The following is a 24,459-nucleotide window of genomic DNA, read 5'->3' as shown; positions in this document are numbered from 1 at the left end:
GCTCTGATCCTGGCTCCGCTTCTTTCCTAAGTCAGGGATACCACATGGATATTCTTCCAATAACATGCAGAGTAGCTTTACTTCTTTATCTTTGAGACAACTTCCAAAAGCAAAGCCTCAAGTCTGAAATTGCTGGAGATAACCATGACCTGACCACTGCTGACCCTGTCCTCACTTCATTCCATGAGCCTCCCCCTGCCTTCAGCCTGCACACAACCCACCAGGCTGCTCCACATCAGCTGGGCAGGCAAAACTGCTTCCAACAGCTCTGTGTTTAAGGCAGATCAGGATTTTTAAGAATAAAGGTCAAACCTTTATCCTTCAAAGCTGCAGCTGTTCAGTGTCAGTGGCCTGACTGTGAGTAATGAACATTGCTGAACCTGCAGGCCAGCCACCTTCAGAGCTTTATCAACTCTTTGAGCTCATCTGTTTGCGGGTTCCCATTTATAAAAAGGCTTTCCATGCTTCTCCTTCTCCTTCCCCAAGCTCTTTGGTGGCTCTAACAGGGCAATATCCATTTGTCACTTTGGCCAGGAATGAGTCAGGGACTCTAAATGGAGGCGTGTGGCCTCTCTCTTGGTGCTGATCAGGGCCAGACACCCCCAGAGATGATTCACCACCAAATATCAGCTGCAGGAACCACCATTTGCATGTGCTGATCCCTCTGTGAGGACATCTCATTTCCTCTGCTTGGTGGTGAGGCAAATCTGAGCTGCCAAATGGAAGCAGGCTCCTGTGTTTTCCTCACACTTTAAAAGAGGAAAAGGGAAAGATCACCTCCCTTGTTGTTGGCACAACAAAAGCAAGGTGCTTTGAGGCAGCAGAGCGACTCTGGGCACTACCAAAGCTTCCTCCCTCTGAATCTCTGTGTCACAACCCCACATGAAAGACCTCAGCTCATACCAATTTTGATTTCTCGCAGAGGAGGGGCCACTGCTGGCTGTTCTCTTTGTCACCCCGATGAAACGATGGCACTGAGGTGGTTTGATGTGCAGTGACAGCGCTGAGAACAGAGGCAGCCCGAGCTTTTGTGGAGTTATTCTCCTGTAAGCTCCTGCTGCTGCTGCTGCTGCTGCGGGGCATTTCATCCCCCAGGCACTGCACGGAACAAAAGCCTGAACTGAAAAAGGAATTGGGAGTGTCAACAATCCCATTCCTGTGGGGCTCTTCCAGAGCCTCAGAGGGCATAAAGCTCCTCCACTGGATAAAACATGGGCTGGAGAGAAACTGCAGAAAGATGTGGGGGCTCAAACGTGGCTTTAAACCCACCAGGAATTGCTGCAGGAGGGATTTCCTGGAGGTGCAGCAGTTCTCAGATTCTTTCAGCCCTGAGGTTTCTCATGGGCAGTGAGGCCTCAGCAGCAGGGAAGGAACATCACCTTCAGTGACACCTTAAACTCAAATTATAACTGGCCAAGGTTGGTGTTGGGGCTGTGCTGGACAGAAGAATGGACTCCCCATGCAGGAGCTGGAGTTTAGGAATTCCCATTTTAACCCTGCCATCTCTTTGAATTCAAAGCAAACATGACATTTTTAGGGTCAGAAGGGATCCCCACAGCACTGATTTGAAGATTTTAACTTCAATTTCAAACAAGGAAATCTGCTGACATGCACTGGCTTGGGATGGACCAGGAATAAAAGCTGGGTGTGAGGGCACAGCCTGGTGTGAAAATCATCAGGAACAGCATTTTCTGAAGGAGACAATGTCAGAGTTTTCCACCATCATCCTGCATTTCCATCCAGACACTCAAAACCAAGGTAAAGCATTAATCAGATGTTAGGGGCTGAGAGCTGAGACACATTACATTTCAGAATCAACCCCGTCCCAAATTGTTGGCTTTGCTTGTTATTCCTGAAGGAGAAGTTCTTTGAAATACAAGTGGAAATAAAGAGGGGCATTCTTGGGTTGAAAGAACAAGGAAATTGCTATAAGATGTACAGGAGAAAAAAAGAAATCTTTCAGACAAGCTTAAATACCAAAACGACAGCAGCCGCCGGTCCCACGAAGGCATAGAGGAGTCCTCCCTCTAATGACAGCCAGCAGCTGGAAAATGAAGAGAGAAGAGAAAGTGACCCAGTGGCAAATGTCCCCAACAGGCACATGTTGGCTTCTTCCCTCTGCCTGCCAGAGTTCAGCCTAGGAGGTGACACCCCACAGCAAAAAAATAAAAAAAAATAAAAATTCTCAGACTTTAAATCAAACAAATTTTGCTTCCCATCTCTCCTGAACTTGCATAAAGGCTCCTCTGCCTGGGGAGCTGCCTGCAGGATGACATTTGGCAGGGGAATTCATGCAAAATGAAGGAGAGTGCTCTGTTTCAGACCAGGTCCTGGAAGCAGCTGCAGCATTTGGCTGGCAAGATGATGCTGCTCTTGTCCCACTTACATGGGAGAAAGAGTGGAAAGAGTGGAAATTTTCCTCTGCTCATTTGCTGATCCCTGTGTCTTCCAGGGGTGCAGGACATTTCTTCCCTCCCTTTGAGATTGCCTCCATGGGGAAATTCAACAACATAGCAGCAAGGTGGGAATTCACAGCATTCCCTGAGTGGAATTTCTTATGGAATAAGCTGAATTTGGGGTGTGTGGTGCCTCTTCTGGAAACCAGCTCGTTCCTTCTCTCTCGACACCACATAACCTGAGAAGGACATCTCCCTTCTGCACCGAGCAGATGTGGAATTTGGGCTCCAGAACTGCCTGGTGCCCTCTCAAACTGAGGGAGCTTTCATTTGAGACCTCTTGGTTGAGGTCGTGGACGTGTCCAAGGCCAGGTTGGATGGGGCTTGGAGCAACCTGGGATAGTGGAAGGTGTCCCTGCCAGGGCAGAGGGAGTTGGAATGAGATGATCTTGAAGGTCCCTTCCAACCCAAACCATTCTCTGAGTTCCTGTTTTTCATGTTTGACTGTGAAGTCGGGAAGGAAAAGCTTTTCCCCCCTTTCACTTGTGACATCTCCATCCTTGGAGACATTCAAAAAAGCCGCCTGGGCACAGCCCTGGGTGACATCTAGGTGACCCTGTTTTGAGCAGGTGCTTGGACAAAAAAACCCCCTTAGGCTCTGTGACAGTCATGAACATCCACAGCAGCACTGGAGCTGAAATTCCTTTTTTTTTTTTTTTTTTTTTTTTTCAGGAAATCCAGCAATTCAGGGCATGGACACACAAATTAAGTGCTCCAGGATAGGAGAGGATGGGAATTTAGAGTGTGTCAGCAGCCCCTGGGAAAGTCTGCATGCTTTAACAGGGCAGAACCCTGGAGAAAATGTGGGATGGAGTAATCCTGTTTCAGCAGGAAACGAGCGTGCACTCAGCACAGGAGAAGAGCAGGAAACCACAATGGAGAGGGAACTTTCTCCAAGCTCTTAACTCAGCTCACCCTGCAGTAATTCACTTGCCCTGCCCTCAGCAAGATGCTTTCATCCTGCATCAGGAGCAAACTGATGCTCCCAGGGGACAAAAAACCAAAAGTCTTCCTGGAAACATTTCAGCTTTGTTGATCAGCCTCTTTTTTTTTTTTTTTTTTTATTAAATCTCAGTTGCAAAAAAAATGTTAAATTTTTTTCACCCCAAAACAAGGAACGTTTCTGAAACGGCAGCCCCAAAAAAATGGAAATATTTCAAGCTGAGAATTAAAAGCAGGATATTCTGGTTTTCTCCAAGGTCTGAATCTTGTTTATGTCTAAATTAAACCAGTAATGTGCTAATTTAATCAATTCTGATTCCTTCCTGATAGCAAGTTGCTCTGTCACAAGCTGTCTGAGCAACTTTAATAATAAAATTAATAATCAGCTGAGGAGGGAGGGAGTAAAAATGAAGCTCTGGAGCTCTGTAACAACTGGAGGTCTCCCAAAATGCAAGAGGAGGGCTCCCAAATCCCAGTCCTTGTCCAAACCTTTTCATCCAATGCTCTATCCTGATTTTTGAGATATTTTTTCTCAGTGTCTCTTCCAACTGGTGGCTCAGATGAAGAAATCTGACAGCCCTGCACTGCAATTAGTGATGAGGACTTGGTGCACAGAGGATTCTCATCCCTGCAGGGTCCCTGGCAGCCCCTGCACCCCCAGGAGCACCAGGAATTGTCGAGGTGAGCTCACACATCACCAAGCACCAGCCCTGATCCCTCCTGCCCTCCCTGCCACAGCACTTCTCCAAAGCATTTCTGAGGCTGTCAGAGGTGCTGGCTGCCAGCAAGGGAGAGGAAAGGGTGAGGGGATATCTGAGAGACAGAACTGACAGCAAAGCCCAGCCTAGTGGAGATGCTTTCAGACCTGTGCCCACGAGGCACAGAAATATTTGCATTTTGCTAAGAGGTTCCCTTGTACTTTCCAAGGGATCTCATCAGTGATTTTTAAAATAAAATTATCACTGGAAGGGAGGAAGTGAGTGGTTTAACAATTCCTAAGCAGTGTTTCCTTGACTGACAGCAGCTCTTGTGTTCAGCACAAAAAAAACAAAACCCTTTTTTTTGGAAACCATCTGATCTTTTTGTGACTCTGTCACAGCACAGATGAAGGTGGTGGCTTTTGTCCTGGTCCTGGGAAGGGCTGGCTTCCACTGAGCCCTTTTTTACACTGTCCAGGCACAGCTCTCACCTCAATCCTGTGTAAAATGAGCCAGCACCAACAGAACATTTTGTAAAACTGAGATTACAGTTGGGAATCAGGGCTGGCCCACCAGTGCTTATCCAGAGCTTAACCCAGGAGCTGCTGAAGATACCTGTGGGTCACAAAAGCCCTGATGCAGTGACACTCCAGGACCCTGAGACATTTGCTGTGCTCTCAGCAAACTTCTGATGAGCTCTCTGGTGGGGAAGGATGCGAGCTCCCAGCACCAGTGGCACAACCTCAATTATACACTTCAAGCTTTAGGAGGTTGTTTGTGAAGATTTAGAGGTCCAGAGGCAGTCCCTGGAGCACCAGCTAAAAGCAGAGTTATTATTCAGACACTCAGCCTAATCTAAGGAGGTGATCAGTGGCAGGTCCTTTAGACCTCTGGTACCCCTCAGACTTTGTCTGAGACTGGAAGTGCAGCCTCCACCCTGCCCCAGCATGCTCCAAACAACAGCAAAATATCCTTTCAAATGCAGTTCAGACAAGAGAAAGGAAAAATCCCCTTGTTGGAGTGCCCTGAGTAATAAAGGCTGAGTGAATGGCTGCTGGGAATCACCGCTCACAGAACAACAGCAAATCCAAATTCTGCAGTACATATTCAATTTTTAATCTGAACCTCTCTGTCTCTCCTCAGCTCAAGACTCAGGGCAGGCTGGTCAGCTAAATGGTAAATATTAAACATATAAACTCCCTAAATTTACCACTGAGGCTCTGATCTCTCTGCATTAAGTTTGGAGACACAGCCAAGCCTTTGATGGGGCAATTCTTGGTGGGACAGACCCCTGTCCTGAAGCTCTGTTGTGTTTTCATCGTTAGAGAAAAGCTTCATCCCATGTACAATTAAAAAAAAAAGGACTAAACAGGGTGAAATCCTGCTGAAGACTCTGATGGAGTTTGTTCCAGTGTGGTTGGGCCACCTTTGGCACATCCTAAAGATCCAGCCTCAAGACACATCACACATTTCACACCCTGCCCCTTCCACCAGCTTTACCCTGAGAATCTTTAACACCAAGATTAATTCTGCAAGGCCTTCAACACTTGCAGCTGTCCCCAGAATGCCCTCATGACCATGTCCTGTAGCTGAATGTCAGGGATTTTTTACCACTGTGAGTGGGATGAGAAAAAAAAGCTGCTGTTGAGTGTTAAATTCTATGTTCACTTAAATATCAGAGCCTTGCTTTGACTTCATGTCCACCTCCACCACAGGAGCTCATGCACTGCTCTTGGGATCAAAAATTGTAGGGTTGAAGATGCTTTAAAAGGCTCTGTGTGGTTTTTAAAAGTCCCTTGTGGTTTATCTTGTCAACTCTTGTCCCCCTCCTTCCCAGGAGAAATGTGCTGTGATTAAAACTTTTGCTTCCTTCTGCAAGATGGAAATATTGGGCCTTGAAAGTCTGCAGTGCCCACCTGAAATGACCCATGAGTGCCCAGTGAAGGCAAAACTGGGCTGAAAGGACAAGATCATCTCATTCCAACCCCCTACCATGGGCAGGGACACCTTCCACTGTCCCAGGATGCTCCAAACCCCATCCAACCTGGTCTAGGACACTTCCAGGGATGGAGCAGCCACAGCTTCTCTGGGCACTCTGTGCCAGGGCCTCATCACCCTCACAGGGAAGAATTCCTTCCCAATATCCAAGCTAAACCTCAAGTTTTGGAGTTCAGCTCTGAAATTGCTGCTGTGCAGTGCTGCCTTTGCTCTGGACGAGAGGTAAAACCAAGGGCCTCCCCACACAGAGCTTTTAAACCTTTCTGAGCAGGAAAAGAGGCCTAAGTGTGAATGCACTCCAGTCTGTCGGGACACCCTGCCCAGCAGGGCCCACAGCAATATTTGTTCCATGTTTTAAAATGCACAAAAGTGTAAATGTAAATCTCTCATTACAGAGATGCTCCATATTATTCAGCATCAGGGCTCATGAAGCCACCACTCAGTGCAAGTGAGCTCTGTTTAACGCTGGCTCTTGGGAAAGCCAATTCCAGCAGGAATTCAGAGAACTATGGAATGGTTTGTGTTGGAAGAGACCTCAAAAATCATCTTGTCCAATGCCCCTGTCATGGGCAGGGACACCTTCCACTATCTCAGATTGATCCAAGCCCTATCCAAGATGGCTTTGCACACTTCCAGGGATGGAGCAGCCACAGCTTCTCTAGGCAACCTGTGCCAGGGCCTCACCATCCTCACAGGAAGAATTTCTCCCAATATCCAATCTAAATCTATCCTCCTTCAACTCAAAGCCTTTATTCCTTGTCCTATCACTACAAGCCCTTGGACAAAGTCCCTCTCCAGCCTCCTTGTATGTCTTTTAGGAACTGGAAGGTACCAAAGTGTGAAATTGCAACAGGATGGCAGCACTGGGGATGTCTGATGGGATCTTTGAGCTTGAGAGGAACTGTTGCTCTTCTCATGACTTTGGTGGGACTCACCAGCTCCACCCCACATTGGGAAATATGGAAAGGAGGCAAAAGAAGGGACCACAGAACCATGGAATATCCCAGAAAAGGCACACAAGGGTCACTGAAACCAACTCATCAAACTGGATTTTCTGGTCTGTGAAGGCCCCACCAAAACCAGATGTTTCTGGTGAAAAACATCCTGACAGCAGTGCTGGGAGCACAGGATCCCCTTCCATCCCTGGCTGGATATTCACCCCTTGGATGCAAGGAGTAACAGAGCCTTTAGGGCTGAAAGGAGCCAGAGCATTGGCAGCCAAAGGAGGAGAGCTGGAGTGACCAGGCAGCCCCTGGGAACTCTGGAGAGTCAACCCAGCCTCTTGGCTACCTCACCCTGTGCCAAATGGAGAGCAAAGCAGGAGCTCAGCAGGTTTTGTCACATGTTGACACCCTCCTGGCTGCAGTCTGTGGGGTGGAGATGCTGGCACAGTGGTCCAGGGCAGAAAACAGGGAGAGCTTTCCTGCATGTTCCTCCCTTTCCTGCCCAGGCACTTTTGTGTGGTCAACGTTGGCCAAAAAACTCTTTAACATTTTTGACAGAGCCACAAAGCTTGCTGCACCAATTCCCACCAGCCCATCAACAAAAAAAGAGAAGCAGAAATATCCAGGACCTCCCTCCCATCTCCCTGAGGCTTGTTCATTATGAATTATTCTCATGGATGTGCCCTGGAGCAAAGTGCCAGAAGGTTGACCCACGGAAAATCCAAAGGGAATTAATTTGAGATCTTGGTGATGTTTCTGCAAACCAGGCTGTGTTTTGTCCTCTCCTGGGTCAGACAACAACCACTGGGTCCCTCTCCACCAGGACACACTGAAGGTGGGACAGCCAATGCATCCTGATGCTGGCACAGACTTCAGGAATTCTGTCTGTGGATTTACACTCGAGAAATCCACAATCCTGAGCCCTCTGCTGTCGTAGACATCTTTTATGGAAAATCCTTTCCTTAGGATTTTTCCTCCTGAGAAGCTGAGAGGCCTCAGGAACAAAATGTAAACATTGATTATCTGCTGCTGTGGAATGCAACAGGTGGATCTGTGATTGGCCCATGTTGGATGTTTCTAATTAATGGCCAATCACAGCCCAGCTGGCTCAGACAGAGAGGCGAGCCACAAACCTTTGTTATCATTCTTTCCTATTCTATTCTTAGCTAGCCTTCTGATGAAACCTTTTCTTCTATTCTTTTAGTATAGTTTTAATGTAATATATATCATAAAATAATAAATCAAGCCTTCTGAAACATGGAGTCAGATCCTCATCTCTTCCCTCAACCTGAGACCCCTGCGAACACCGTCACACTCTGCCATACAAGAATTCAGCTTGCAAAGCAAACAGAAAACACTGCTGTGCTGCTTTAATTCTCCCCTGCAATTAAAATGCAAACCCTGGACCATTTGGCCGTGGGTGTGCAGGATGTGGTGGGAATTGAGGGAGAGCAGGAGGTTCCACATGACATTTCCTCAGTGGGACGAGTGGAGCTGCATCTGCTGCCGGCCACATCAACAGCTCCAGTCCCAAACATTGCCCATGTGGGCTGCAAACCCCTGCCCAGGAAGGCTCTGGAAAATTATGGGATGTAGTAGGGAAGAGCTTGACTTATTGCTACATAAAATATTATCCTTGAACTGTCACTATGGGTGAAATTTCTGAGGTTTTACACAACAGAGGGAAAAAATATTTTCTCTTTTCTCCTTTTTCATTTAAAGTCGTATTAACACTCAGCTCTGAGTGATGCATTTTTTACCTCTTCCATTATTTCTTTTCTGTTTTCCTTCCCCCATTATGAGCACATAAAAGCCTCCTAAAGACAAAATCTGTGGGATTTGGAAAAGAGGCAAACACAGGCTGCTGTCAAAACCTTGGTTGCTGTCAAAACCTTGGTTTTCTTAAGTCAGGCTTATTCTGCTGCTTTTAACTTAGCTGAGCAATTTTGAAAATGTGGAGATAATCAAGCACAAAAACATATTAAAAAAAAACCAAACTGGTTTTAATTTTTAAACGTCCTAAACTTTAAATATTCCACATTCATCCCCTTAAAAAATACAATAAAAAGCTCTAAGTAAAAGGCATTTAGATCAAAGTGATGTCACAAATACAACAGTTAAACCTAATTAGTCCCTATGAACTTGTTTTTAAAGGAACACACAATCCAGCTTGGTCAGACGATGGACTGAGGAGGCAGGGATGCAGGAATTGTCCTGCATATGGAAATTTAGCTCCCAGTCTGCCTCCTGAAGTGACTGGGTTTTGACAAAAAGGATGGAGGATAAAACAAGGGGAAAATAGGAATCCTTTACTCACTAGTTCACGGTGCCGTATCCCTTGGCTTTAGTAAATCCCACAGAAATGGCAACCACCAAGGCAGGGAGCCCTATGGAAATGAAACAGGAGGAAATTGGTCATTTCATCACATATGCAGCGCTTCTCCCACTCAAGAGTCACCATTTTTCCCAGAATTATTCCAGCATCATCCATTTCAGCCTGGGACAGAGACTGAGCTCAGGACTCTCAGAACTAAAAGCAAGAACTTTAATTACTCCTGTTATTTAAATAAATACCATGAGGTGCAGTCAGCTCCTGCCCTGCTGTGGTCTCAAAAGTTGTGGGGGGTCTTTTAGCAGATTCAGATGCATAAAATTTATTTATTTTATTCTTAGGTTCTTTATGGTGTCTCTGAAGTTGGAATATTCAGCCACAACCCAGCTCTAAGAACCCAAAGATTAAGAGTTTTGTTTGCACTCAGTGTAGGATGAACAACCCAGGTTCAAACCTGCCCCAAATAAGACAGAAAAGGAAACTAAACCTGAGTTTCCCTATCCCAAACAGGTTCCCCAAGATCTGTAATGGAGCAGATTCCTCTGAACAACAGTGAGAAAGGGTTTCAGGTCTCTTCCAGGTTCTATAAGGTTCAAAGCTCAGCTCTCCCCTTTCCCTAAAGAAATGCCTGGAGATCAGCTCGTAACATCAGGTTCTTCAGCTCTGGAGGTCTCCATGTGGCTTTTTATAGCCCTCCTCTTTGTGGCAGGAGGATTTAAGCTGTGTCAACACTAAAGATGGGAAAATCCCATTAGGAATCAGCAGGATCTGTGGCCAGCTGGGATTAGTGCCCCTTGACAAGGCCCTAATTCATGAGCTGCAGAGGGCATGGCAGGTGACTGCAGGAGATCCAAGGAATGTGCAGGCACAGCTCCCAGACATCATTGCTCTGGGAAGGGGGTCCCTCAGCAACACAAATCATCCCAACGCTGATTAATAGTGAAGCTCTGCAGCAGCTGGGAGCCACAGGGCCAAGCTGGCTGGAATATGGAGCATTTGAGGGTTATCCTGCAGGGAAGGGCTTCTCTGCCCATGTGAGATTTCCAAGCATGGGTCACATTTCATCAACCCAAACTCAACATGCAGTGGGTTTAAAAAGCATCTCTTTTAATATTCATTCCTTTCCTCTTTCCTCTCCTCTTTCCTCTCCTCTTTCCTTTCCTCTTTCCTCCTTCCCTTCCCTTCCCTTCCCTTCCCTTCCCTTCCCTTCCCTTCCCTTCCCTTCCCTTCCCTTCCCTTCCCTTCCCTTCCCTTCCCTTCCCTTCCCTTCCTTCCTTCCCTTCCCTTCCCTTCCCTTCCCTTCCCTTCCCTTCCCTTCCCTTCCCTTCCCTTCCCTTCCTTCCCTTCCCTTCCCTTCCCTTCCCTCCTCTCCTTTTCCTTTTCCTTTTCTTTTCCTTTTCCTTTTCCTTTTCCTTTTCCTTTTCCTTTTCCTTTTCCTTTTCCTTTTTTATTCTTTTCCTTTTCCTTTTTTTCTTTTTCATTTTTTTCCTCCTCCTTCCCTTTCCCCTTCCCCGTCCCTTTCCCCTCCCTTTTCCTGTCTTATCTTTCCTTTTTTCTTTCCTTTCCTTTCCTTTCCTTTCCTTTCCTTTCCTTTCCTTCCTTTCCTTTCCTTTCCTTTCCTTTCCTTTCCTTTCCTTTCCTTTCCTTTCCTTTCCTTTCCTTTCCTTTCCTTTCCTTTCCTTTCCTTTCCTTTCCTTTCCTTTCCTTTCCCTTCCTTTCCCTTCCTTTCCCTTCCTTTCCCTTCCTTTCCCTTCCTTTCCCTTCCTTTCCCTTCCTTTCCCTTCCTTTCCCTTCCTTTCCTTTCCTTTCCTTTCCTTTCCTTTCCTTTCCTTTCCTTTCCTTTCCTTTCCTTTCCTTTCCTTTCCTTTTCCTTTCCTTTCCTTTCCTTTCCTTTCCTTTCCTTTCCTTTCCTTTCCTTTCCTTTCCTTTCCTTTCCTTTCCTTTCCTTCCTTTCCTTTCCTTTCCTTTCCTTTCCTTTCCTTTCCTTTCCTTTCCTATCCTTATCCTTCCTTTCCTTTCCTTTCTCTTTTTCTCATTTTATCCCTCATTGACTCTTGCTCAGCTTCCTTCACACCTCATCTGGATCAATCCTGGCTGCTGCATTCCCTAGGGTGCCATCCATACAGCATCCCATGGGAAGAAACCACATGGAGGGGACATTTTCAGGAGTACAGCTTGGTGCAAGAGACCCCGGGAAAGAGGAAATTTGGCAAAGACTCCGCCAAAAATAGCAACTTGTTCTTCACAAAGTGCTTCTCTCCAACGTGGGTAATTATGCAGAAATCCAGAGTGGGGCTGTGAACTTGGCAGCTCCAGGGACTGGATCATTCCAAGGCTGGGTGAAAGCCTCAGTTTGGGCTGGGAATGGGTCTGGACAAGGAGCAGCTGCTATAGGTGGCAGCTATGTCGTGGTAGTTTAGCCAAAGAGAATCATAATGAGAGATGCAGCCCTGGGAGAGCTGTCTAAGCAAAGTTAGATGGGATTAGATTGAAAAATCCCCACAAAAAAAATCAGATTTTAATCTATTTTTTTAGATTTTATTAAATTAGATAGATTTAGATTTTTAGAAAGACATTTATTCCTAACTGGCCTGTTCCATATACCTGGTGTGGTGCAGGCAGCACCAGCAAGGCTTTGGGGCTTTCTGCACAAAGGGAATTTAACACTCAAAATTCCAAGTAAACCCATTCAAAACCTCTTTCAAAGAATTTTGTACTTCCAGGTCACAGGAGAATCAGGCCATGTGTTAATCATGTTCCACTAGAGAAGATGTTTGCTAATAATTCCCAAGAGCCATTCTTGTTATAAACAGCTGAAGACCCACTCAGAGGCTGAGCGATGGCAGCATTAAAAATCCAGCTGTGGAAACTATGCCAGGGTCATAAAATCCTGACAAAAAATATTTCTTCTTTATTGGGCTAAATATGATGACTGCGCTGTTCCCAGGGAACAATTTATCTGTCTATTCTAAACCAGAGAATATCCTGAATTGGAAGAATCCACAAGGATCATCAAGTCCAGCTCCTGACCCTGCACAGGATCACCCAAAGAGTCACATCATGAACTTGAGAGCATTGTCCAAGCATGGACAAAAATCATTAATAATAATTATTACTAATAATAACTTAAACATTGAATTGCAAAGTTGCACATCCAAGAGGAGACCAAAGAAATATAAATAATCCTCCCTGCTGCTGAAATTCTCTGCAGCTTCAATGAGCTACAGCTGAGAGAAGCTGAGAACTTGGCAAAGACGTCTCCAACGACGGCTTAGAGAAATGCAAATGTGCAAAGAGGGGAAAGGGGGGAGAACCAGCTCATGACAAAGTGAATTGTGCTAATTATTTCAGATTATGCTCTTTAAAACATATTTTCGGCTTCTTTCCTCTTACAAGTGCCATTAATCCCAGCTCTACAGCTGAAGTCTAACAGGATGCTAAATATCCAAAATTCCCTTGCCGTCTTAATAGGCAAGAGTGTTCTTCATTTCTTGTCCTAACCTACTCCAAATGGTTATTATGCATCATTTATCAGCAGTGCATCCTAGCTCAGAGCTGACTACATTTTACTAGCCGTGGAAATTATGCTTCTACACATGTAGGGAGATTTTTATTTTTTTTAATCTGTACAGACTACAAATGTGAATGCTGCTCATCCAAAATTCCCTTGGCTAACATGCCCATCTGTCCCAGCTTTTACAAATCAGGGGGGTGAAAAATCCCTTTTTATTACCTAGGAAAGCTATTAGTCTGTTACATTTGATATCCCTGATGTTGCTGGAGTCACCAAGGAGGTATAAACATATGCATGAGCACACCAGGCTCCTGCAGCCTGTCCTCTGCAGGTATTGTGGTTCTGCTCCTGCTAACATGCAAACCCTGGATTTTAATAACACAATTTATTCTCTATTGTAAGCAAAGCTTAGGAGGGAAAACGTATAGGGATGAAGGCACGGCAACGAGGACGGCTCTTGATGTGCCAGAATAAATCACATCAGGGTGCTCGGTAAGCACCAGAAATCTCTTGCCTGGGGTGAATTGTGAGACTTCAGTAGTAAAATGAGGCATTAATAGAGCTCAGCCACACTCCTTTCTTTCCTTTGCCTCCTCACTTCTCAGCAACTTTTTGTGCCGCTGCTCCTTTCAAACACAGCCTTGTTATCATTTTGAAAGCCCAGGTTTATGGGTTTGTATTTGTTTTCTACTACAGAATGCATCATTTAAGGCTAATAAATTAAACATATGGCAGAGGCAGAGGAAGAAAAATTAGTTACAAGCATCTGCAGCAGTCTCGCAGTTTATTTGTCTCCGAAAGGCGCTGCTGCCATGGAGACAGGATTTCAGAGTTTGCTTCACTCCAGGTTGCTCTGCAGAATCTTAGAACCATAAAACCACTGAGGTTGAAAAGACCTCGAGGATCATCAAGTCCAACCAGGTCTAACACTAAACTATGACCCTAAATGTCACTACTTCATGGGTTTTTGAGCGCTTCCAGGGATGGTGATTCACCACTTCCTTGGGCAGCCTGTTCCAATGCTTGGCCATCCTTTCAGTGATGAAATTTTCCCTAAATATCCCATCGAAAACATCACCTGGTGCAATTGGAGCTGCTACCTCTTGCTCTATAGTTTTACCTAGGAACAGAGCCTGGCCTCTCTGGCAGCACCCTCCTGTGAGGGAGCTGTGGAGAGTGAGAAGGTCCCTTCGGATCCTCCTTTTCTCCAGGCTGAGCCTCCACAGCTCTCTCAACCACATCTGGTACTCCAGACCCTTCCCCAGCTCCACTGCCATCTCTGGACATTTTCTAGCACCTCAATGACTTTCTTGTAGAGAGGAGACACAAAATTGGAGGTTTGTCCTCAGCAGTGCCCAGCACAGAAGAACAATCCCTGCCCTGGGCCAGGATTCACATGGCTGGTATCATGTACCAAGAGAACACACCCAACACAGAGGGAGACAGAGAGAGAAAAGTAGAAAGCAAGAAACAGACCCAACCCCAGAAGAACCACTCTTGGAGCACCCTCTAAACCTGAACTCGACTCCTCCATTTTCGGGTGCGCCGGGCAGGAGGCTCAACTTATGGATATATACTTTTAAGCATTTCAGCCCTTCTTGAAACCCCTGCAAGGGTTCCAAGCACTCTCTTTCAAGCCTCCTGAGGAGCACCAGCCCCTCCTGCAGCCTGGCCCTTCTCTGCTCCACAGCCCCCAGATCCTCACCCCATCCGAGACACAAGAAGCGCTTGCGGATGATGCGGTTCCGTAACCGGCCCGTCACGGCCATGTAGGACTGCCAGGCCTCGGTCAGCACCCAGCAGAAAGAGGAGAGGAAGAAGAAGTGCAAGAAAGCCGCCACCAGGGTGCAGATCACCTGCAGAGAGGAGGAAAGGAGGACACGTGAGAGGAGAGGCAGGCGGAGAGAGCAGCAGGGAGCAGAGAGGAAGGAGCGGGGAGATGATTCCAAACCGGGCTCTGGAAGGAAAAGTCATGGAGATCAGGACATGGAAATACTGTTTTAGAGGGGGCAGGCTTCTCCAAAAGCTTTGACTTAGCAAAGATCAAAGCCTTAAATTTAAATACTACGTGGAAATCATTTGCTCTTAAGCATGAGCTTTAGGATAAAGCCACAGTTAACACTTTAGAAGAATTGTGGAATTACAGAATTGTTAGAGTGGGGAGAGACCTTAAAGATCATTTAATTACAACCTCCCCAAAACAGGCAGGGACACCTTCCACTAGAAGTCTGAGCACACATCCCATCCTGGTGCTTTCTTGGCTTCAGCAGGATATATTTAATTTCCAAAACATCCAAACTATTGCCATGATCCGTACAAGGCAGGGGGGACGGAGTAGTTAGTAAACAGTGCACTAATCTCAGCTCAAAAGGTTTGCAAAGCACCACGTCCCTGGCAGCCCAGCCATGGAAATGAAATCTGAGGAAGGTAATTTGGATGGTGCCCCTGCCAGAACAACAGGGCTGAGTGAAAGAGTTAAGCTGTGAGAGCTGGGTGAAACCACGGCTGCCAGGGGCTGGGAAAGCACTGCAAACATGAGGGCAGACTTGTCCAAGAGCACATAACTACCAGCAGACAGGAGACAAAAAAAAAAAGACAAAAAAAAAAAAAAAAAAAAAAGAAAGCAACTCCCCCCTAGATTAGAAAGAATTTCATAATGGTGAGCTCTACTACTTGGTGGGGAAATCTCACAGGGGAAATGAAATGCAGGCAGCTTAAGCCATTTAAAATTAAACTGGGGAAAGAACTGGCAAATGCATTATGAAGAACAATCCCAGAGTGCCAGGGAGATGGACTGGAAAGCTGACAAGCTCGTCTTTGTTTTAACTCAGCAAGGCCAAATCTTTCACTGGTGCAAATTGGTGCCGCTCTGTTTCACTCAGCCAGTTTTCCCCCCATCTGGGAGCTGAAAACTGTGAATCAATGTACTCGAGAAGAAAGTGATGGGAAGAAACTCCAGTGGCTCCTGAGGAGAAGGGAGAGCAAATAGATTTTAAAAGTGACTATGGATGGAAAAAATACATGGCTTCAGGCATTTGGGGGAGGTTTATAATCAAGAATTTCTTTGCTTTGAGTTACATGGGGAAACATGGACTTGGTTTTATGGTCAATGAACCTTTCTCTTTTTCCTCTTTTTTCAACCACCAGCATCTTTCAAGCCACAGCTCTCATGCACAGAGTGGCTTTTATCATGATTTTATCGGATTGCTCTCGATTCATCCACTGGCACCACCCGACGTTATCAGAGGCTGTGAACAAAAGCAAGACCGTGTGTTCTCTGAGATAGGAACTGTGGTTTTTTTGTTCCAGATTTGCATTTGACACCAAATCCCTCCATATTCTGTTTAAAAGTGGATTCAGGATGTCAGTTCAGCACAAATAACACAGCTCAATATGATAATGTCCAGTAATTTTCACATTTTACAAGAATCCTAAAAAAGGTGGTTCCTATCCATAAGCTCACAAACCCTATATGAAACAGCAACAAACAGAGGATGCTTTCTGGAATGGATTTCAAGAGATTGCTATTTTATAACCCTTTTTTTGTCTTTTCACTGATATCAGGTACTACAACACTGCTCACATTGCCTTTTTGATTTTGTTTCAAATCAACACAGCTCTTCCTTGTAAAGGGGAGAGAAAAGCATTGCTATACAATTTTATACAATTTTACACAGAGATACATTTGGGTTTGTTTTTTTTGTTTTGTTTTTTGGGATTTTTTTCTCAAATGAGCAGCTTTGACAAAAAGGGAAGAAGAGAGGAAGGGAAGACAAAAGAAATATGCACATCTCAGCTGGATCAGGATGAACTCATCGCCTCAAATGAACTTGGCCAACTGATAGGCAGGCAAATATTTGCTTCTGCAAGCTCTGCTGCAGGTTTTCCCTTGCTTGTAGGGAAAACCAAACATCCCCATGAAGGGCTAAGCACAGGGATATTATGTCCCAAGATCCAGCGGAGCCTGTCAGTCTGTCAAGGCCATTAGCCCTTGTTTTCCTTTAAGAGGAGAAATCTGCTCCCTTCCAGCACAAGCCTTGGAGACACGGCCACTTCCTGCAGCATCCCTTCCCTTTGTATCCCCAGATTGCTGACTGTAATTTTTTTTTTTAGCCTTTTCCCAGGCCTTTCATCTTCAAAAAGCTTAGCAAATCCAGGCATGGAATCTCGCCTTTGAGGTTACACGGATGGAAATCCAGGGAGAATTTGACATTTCCAGGGAAGCCGATACCGCAGAAACCTCCCGGAGAAGCCGCAATTATAAATCACCAACATTTTAAGGCGCTCTATTATCGATAATTGAATGTGAATAAAATCTTAATTTACACTCCTTCGTCTCTCCCCTGTATAGTTTTCTCTCTCTGTTGCCTGCCAGAGACTGTTTACTAGATGGCTGAGAGGAAATCCAAGAATAACCTTTCTATTTCTGGGATTTCATGCATATGGATGTGCAAAGAGCTAATCTGCCTCCTGCTATTGCTGCTGGGAGCTTTGAATCCCCACCAACAGCTCCCAACAGTGAACTCCCAGAGTCACGGGACAAAAAATCCACCAGGGAGAACCTGGGTTCATAACCGTGCTCTGGAGGAGGTGGGAGAGGAGGAACACATCCAGCTCCTGTCCTTAGGTGAAGAAGAACCACCAAAGAGGAGGTCCAGCTGTGGTTGGTCCTGTTGAGCATCCCTCAGCGCTTCATCCCATGGAAAGAAGCTCCCAGCACATGTTTGGTGTGGCAGAAAACACAACCAAGGAAAGCAGGAGTTTGGGTCTTCCTCTCTCCACCTCCTGCCAGCCATGGAAGATAACTCTGCTTTGGGAAGGAGATTCTGAAGGGCACTTTGTGGCAGGAGCAGAGCTGGCCACTTGTTTCCACACTTCTCTGCACACACAGGGCTCCAGCAGCTGGAAAGTTTTTCCTAAAACAACCTAACCCAAAGGGCCTTCCATAGAAATGAGTCCCTGATTCACTTACTCCTTCAGCCTCTCTGCAGGAATCATAAAATCATGGAACGGCTTGAGTTTTGGGAGGCACTTTAGAAACCACCTCATTCTAACCCCCTGCCATGGGTAGGAAGATTTTCTCTGCGCTCAAAGCTCTGTCCAACCTTGCCTTGAACACTTTCAGTGTTGGGGCACCCACAATTTCTCTGGGTAACCTGTTCCAGTGCCTCACCACCCTCACAGGGAAGATTTTATTCCTGATATGCTTCTAAAAGTGACACCACGCTCATGCTGCCAAAGCAGGGGCTCAAAAAACCCAGCTGGTCACTGGTTCCTGTTAAGCAACAACTAATTTTTCACTTCTGATTGTGATTTTGGCAGCAGAAAGAGTGGAGGAGGCATCTTGATTCACATTTTTTGGCTCAACAGAGCTATGATGGTCAGAGCATTTGGGAAGAGGGGAAAATTTACCAAGAGGAAAATATTAATGGTGAGCTGTGATTTGTCATGCCAGACATCAACACGGAACCTGAAAGTGCTTGAGCTGGGAAAAAATCATAGAGGCAACACATGCCTCTCCAGCTGGGTCTGTGGGAAGAGAGCAACCAGTGCTCGTGGCTTGGAAAACCACACTGGGTCTTGCCTGGGCTGCTGGAGTCACTCTGGGATCTGCTCCGAGTCCCTTGAGGCCCTGCAGTGCTCACGGTGCATCTGGCAATGCTTCCCATCCCCAAAAAAAAGGTTGGACAGTTTTGTGCCTGCGTTCATTAACATCTGCCAAGTACTTTCAGCTCAGAGTATAAAAACTGCCGGAGAAATAAATGTAAAGCTGAGAGGTTGTTTGTTTGGGGTTTTTTTTTAAAGCCTTTTCTCAATCTGTCTTTGTAATTTTTTTTGAAAATAAAATGGTTAAAGCCTTGCAAATCACCACGCTTCTTCACCATGCCATGTGCCAGCTACTCTAGGCAGATATTCAAAAATATCACATTGGTTTTAATCAAAGCCCTGAGGATGCTGACAAATTATCAAAGAGAGCGCGAGAGAGAAAATTGAAATCTGCCATTTAGCTGTGTCTTTGACATGTCGCTAATTAACAGATGGAGGAAAAATGAGGAAGCGCTGCCTGAATGGATCATTTCAGTGCTAAATCAGGGGGAAAGCAAACAAATAAACAAAGCCCCAGTGGATCCCTTACCTTGTTCCGTGTCTGGGTCTGCCCGATGAGGATGAGGGCGTTGGAGGAGATGATGGAGAGGCAGAAGTTGATGAGGATGACGGAGCGCTCCGAGCGGATGTACCTGCAGCGAGAGAAGAGGGGAGGGAGACCCACCCTGTCACAGCCTGCCCTGGGTGACCTCTGGAAAGCAGCAATCCAGGCCAGGCTCTACAGAATTGCCAATTTCCTGAAGATTTTATGCGCTGGACAGACAAGAACGAGGCGGGGAAGGGAGGGGGAGCAGATGTCTCCATCATCCCCATCAATGCTGGAGTTAGGAGCCAACAAACGAGGGGCCAGCCTAGCCTGAGCCCCTCCTAAAAACAGTAGAGTGCTGCAAATCTTCTTCAGCTCTGCCTACTTGAAACGGGGGCTTGAAAAGGAGCTTGAAAGAAAACAAACAGCCAAACACACGGAAAAGATTCCCAACCAAGAGCCACAGGCATGCTGGCGATGGAAGCAGAGTACAAACACATGCACCTTGACAACAAAGTGTGTGTGATTCAGCATTCCACTTCCTTCAGCCTAACAACCCCTCCTGGGGTGAGAAGCATTGAGAAGCATTTCAGGCTTTTATATTTTTATTTATTTATTTATTTATTTTTCCTTTTTTTTTTTTTTTGGTACCACTTCTCCAAACTAGGCCAAATACGTAACTGCAGCTGTGAGTTTGGGACATCAGGGACAGCACTTTGGGAGCTGTTGCTGCCTTCAGCACCTTGCAGGAGCCAGATATTTGTCATTTCTGATTTGCAGCACAGCACCAGGCTCACTGCCGAGGTAAGTGCACCACAATTAATTCAAACCACTGGCCAGGGAGGGAAATTTGAAGGCACTTTTATGTACCCGATAAAACAAAAAGGGAACTGCAAAGGTGCAAGTCCTCAAGGACTGACTCAAGATCTGTGACCACACCAACGTTCACACACGTGAATTATCTCAAAGATGCTGCAAGTGCCCTGCCTGAATGCCAGATGAGTGAAGAGGAGATGCTGATGCTTATATAAATTAGAAACAGATGTATTAATCAACCAGCTCATCCCTGGAGGCTAATGCAGGATTATTTCCTATATTCCAGCACATCAACTATTTATGTTGGGAATTTAATTTCATTAATTAATTTTAGCCAGAGTGAGTTGGTCGTGCCTTGGCTGCAGAGTTTTGAGTTTCTGATGAGGAGGGCAGGATGGATTTGCTGCACATGTGTGTGTTCTGCCAAGGGTAAATCTGTGCTTTAGACCTAATGAAGGCTGTAAAACTTTGATTTTTCAACTCCCCCTTGAGCTGTACCTTCAGACAAACATGTATGGTGAAGATATGCTTTCCTGGATGCAAAAAAAAAAAAAAAAAAAAAAAAAAAAGCAAAGGTAGCATTAACTCCTACTTAATCTGCTGGAAATCTGGTTTATAGGAAGTTCTCCCTGAAACACTCCCAGCCCCAGAACAGGCTGCAAAATGTAGGATCCCTCCTCAGCAAGAAACTGGGTTGACAGGCTGCAAAATGAGCTTCTGGTTCCTTCCACAGCCAAGCTGAGCCCAAATTTCCTGACTTTACTGGGCTCCATACAGTGCTGGGCACCACCTGGACCCTGCTCCATTTGTGACTGGAGACCTCAACTTTTTCAGGCTTTCATTGTGTGAAGTAAAACCTCAAATCTCCAGTCAGGAGCTTCTATGGGGCAGAAACAGAGATTTGGACTCTGTCCTGGTGGGAAGGGGATGTAATAAATCTGTCTAGCAGCACTATGATCTCGCTGCTATTAGCATGAACTTCTGAAGTCTCCACTGGTCAGAAAAAGGTAAGAAATGACTTGACTATTAATCTGCACTTTAATGTAAGGGGAGATAATCCATCTGTTTTAAGACTTTTTCCCCCTTAAGCCCCCATAAATCAACTCTCCTTTTTCCCTGCTTCCCTTCACACCCTGCGAATTTATCTTGTTCTCCAGATCCCTGAACCTCCAAAGAACAAGATGTGGGTTGGCAATGAAAAGAATCAGAATAATTTAGGTTGGGGGAAAAAAAAATAAATCTCAAGTTCCCAGTCCAATGCTATGCCCAAAAAAAGGACTGATTTCAAAGTCAGATCAGGTTTCTCAGGGTCTCATCTGACTGAGATTTGAAAATCACCAGGAACAGGAATGCTACCACCTCTCTTGGCTGACTTATTACAGCACTAAACTGCTTAACTTAACTGCTGTCCTGGTGAAGGATTATTTTGCTTTATATCCAGCTGGGTCTTTTCCTGCTGCAGCTGGTGCCTATAGACCTTTCCCTGCCTACCTCTGCAAGTTGCTTGGCTTCTCCATGACTGTTCTTTAACAGCCTCCTCTCATCCAAGTTTGTTCCCTTTGCCTCCTTCGACATTGTGCAACTCCCTCAGCATCAACTTGGGATGTGCTGATACCTCTGCTATTGGGGGGATCCAACACTGGGCACCTTTTCCAGGAGCGTCCAGGTTGTTAAAGAAGACATTAAACAATGTTGGCCACTCTACCAACCCTGACCAGCTCTTGATTAGCCTCAAACCTTTGACCACTACCCTCAAATCCTGCAGGAATTTCATCCAGATATAAAGCCACCAATCCAGTGCATAATTACATGATCTGGATACAAAAATGCATTTGGAGACTCTGTTAAAGGCCTTGGTAATGTCAAAATCCACACCAGCTGCTTTTCCCCACTGTCCGTATCAGCAGTCATCCCATCCCAAAAGGAAAACAGGGCAGTCAGGCACAACCTGTCCTCCACAAATCCTCACTGTCTGTTCCCAATCGCTTCCCTGTCCATCATTTTGCCTGGAAATAACCTTTAGAGCTACTTGCTCTTTCATCATCCCAGGGGCCATGTGGGCTGACTGGTCAGTTTTTCTCTGGATGCTCCTCCTTGCCCTTTCTAAAGGTGGGGGAACATTTGCCTTCTTCCAGCCTTCAGGAAGCTCCCCAGGTGACAGAGAGTGGCTCCACAGTCACACCAAACATCTCCCTCAGTGCATCCCATGGATTTGCAAACTCCCAGATACCTTAAACAGCCCTTGTCTCTCTTTTTCTTGGCACTGGGGAGCATTTTCTCCCCTGGATTCTGCCTCTGTGGAGGAATTTGGGTGTCTGGGAGCCAGCCTAGCCAGCAGAACATGCAAAAAGGCACTGGGTACCTTCACATTTTCAACTTCCTTATCCACTGGGTTGCTTGTCCCACTAAACACCATTTCCTGGGAAATCCCCTGATGCTGATGTACCTCCAAAACCCACTCCTGATGCCTTTCACATCCCTGACCACTTTCAAACTCAACTGAGCTCTGACCACTCTAATTCAATCCTGCATTCCTGGGCAATTCTTCCAGAGTCCTCCTTGGTAGCCTGACCTGGATTCTAAACATTTCCTTGTTAAGTTTCTGCCCAGTCAGAATGCTAAGAAGACCTCCTGCCACGCTTGCTTTTTTTCCTTCCATTTCCTCTTCTCCAGCACAGGATGCTCCAAAGAAAGAAATCACTATTTACCTCCAGACCCTCTGGCCAAAGAAATCAGGCATTTGTATCAGAGGGGGAAAAAACCCATAGAACTTGATGGGTTTTGCCCAAAACTACATCTGCAGCAAAGACAGAGCTACTGCAGGGTGTTGCCTTGCTACACCTCTACTGACACATGGATTCTGTCTACTTATCAAAATATGCTGTACTCAGCCACAAAACTGGGGGAAAATCACTGCTAATTTAGAGAACTTCTGCTCTAGCCTGTGTCCTACAATCACAGAATATCCTGAGTTGGAAGGGACCCAAAAGGATCAGCAATCCCAACTCCTGGCCCTGCACAGGACATCCCAACAATCCCACTCTGTGCCTGAGAGAGTGTCCAAACACTCCTTGAGCTCTGGCATATTTGGTGCTGTGACCATTCCCAGGGGAGCCCGTTTCAGTGCTAAACCACCCTCTGAACTAAGAATTATTTCCTGATACACAACCCAACCCTCCTGACACAGCTCCAGCCATTCCCTCAGGTCCTGTCACTGGTCACCAGCGAGGATCCCCACACGCTGTGTGAAGCCCTGCACCAAGCTGAGACAGATGGAAAAGGTGGGAAAAGCCCACAGTCTGTTTCTCTGCCCCCATTAGACTCCTCTCCTCTCCACAAACACTGAGTCACCGCTGCCTTCTCACCGTGTGTACACACATCCCTCTCCACACAGCCACTTACTCATCCCTGCCACCTCCCACCAGGGCCAGGAGTGCCTCAGCATCCCCAGCACAGGCAGAGCTCCTGGGTTTAAAGCAAAGCAAGCCTAAACAGCCCCTCGAGAGCTCATTGACAGGCACTCAATCAATCCTCAGGAGTGAGGGAAGCTGGGGCTGCTCTCTTGCAGTGATGCAGCACTCACCCAGCTGCTGCCAGGGACAGAGCTCTGCCCTGCCCCACATGCTGATGGGCTGGTGGACGAGCTGCTCAATAGCAGGGATCGATCCCGTGCTATGGAAAGGTCACTGACTCCAGAGGCTGTAGAGCTGCAATGAGTGCAGGGATGGAAAACACATCGGGGCACTCCTGAAATGCCACTGTGTCAAGGAGCTGCTTGAAAAGAGGCGTCATTTCACCTGCTCTGACCCCTGAGTGGTTGGGTTTTCCCCCAGTTTTTCATTTCTACACCAGTTTTCAATTTTTTCTCTCAATTTTTCCCCACACGGGTACTGGAGCACGTGGCCCACACACAGATTGTGCCTCCAGCTGTGACCCAGGACAGGCAGTGCAGGGATAGAACAAGGTCACTCCACTTCTGTGGCCCACTGTGTCACTGACCCCTCTGTCGAGCCTGCTAATAAGACCAGAGATGCACCATCTGCAGCAGGGATTTTTTGCAGCCATCTGTCTGCTGGGAACTGGAGTGAGGCCACCAACAGGCCACCAACAGCCCTCGAACAGAAACAACTTCCAGTTTCCAACGGGGCCGTGCCAAGTTGGCCGTGTCTGAAGGGATCACTTGCCTCAAAAAACGCTCGTGCCATTCATGCCAGTGGCTGAGTAGGTGCCACCAAGGAGCAGCCTTTATTTGGGGGTTTTGAATGGGGAGTGGAGGGGAAATTCATTTCCTCCCTGATATGTAGCTGGGATCGCCTCCCTGTTGCTCTTGCACCTCTCTTCTTCGTCGTGTTCCTCTCCCTCTTTCTCTCCCTCCCTCCTTTTCTGGTTCCCATTTACACAAACAAACCCTAGCCGGGCAAAATTCTGGGAAAGCTTCCAGATTGTCAGCCTGAGCGAGCTTATTCATCAGAAGTGTTTCATACTCAAGCTGGGTCTATGGATGCATGCTCCAGATGCCTTTGTCCAGAGTTCTGAATGGGAAATTTTCCGGCCAAAGCTCCACAAAACAGCTGAGCTCTGGTGAGTGCTCTCCACACAAGATCAGGCAGCCAGGACATGAGGAGT

The 24,459-nt window shown here is 46.4% G+C and overlaps 1 protein-coding gene across 15 annotated transcripts in view; it reads right to left on the bottom strand.

The window, feature by feature from the left end:
• ADGRB1 (adhesion G protein-coupled receptor B1) overlaps window positions 1-24,459 on the bottom strand; it is a 291,999-nt gene that overhangs the window by 41,617 nt on the left and 225,923 nt on the right. For all 15 annotated transcript variants that reach the window (XM_063174933.1, XM_063174955.1, XM_063174924.1 and 12 more), the window contains 4 exons: window positions 19,021-19,123; window positions 14,590-14,740; window positions 9,356-9,425; window positions 1,978-2,044 (listed from right to left, as the gene is read on the bottom strand). In XM_063174933.1, coding sequence (XP_063031003.1) covers window positions 1,978-2,044; window positions 9,356-9,425; window positions 14,590-14,740; window positions 19,021-19,123 — 391 coding nt within the window. The remainder of the gene's footprint in view (window positions 1-1,977; window positions 2,045-9,355; window positions 9,426-14,589; window positions 14,741-19,020; window positions 19,124-24,459) is intronic.

This window comes from Melospiza melodia, chromosome 1 (genome assembly GCF_035770615.1).
Source record: "Melospiza melodia melodia isolate bMelMel2 chromosome 1, bMelMel2.pri, whole genome shotgun sequence".
In the NCBI taxonomy this organism is placed as follows: domain Eukaryota; kingdom Metazoa; phylum Chordata; class Aves; order Passeriformes; family Passerellidae; genus Melospiza; species Melospiza melodia.
Note: the sequence above shows the minus strand (reverse complement) of the source record. Positions and strands in the feature narration are given on the sequence as shown.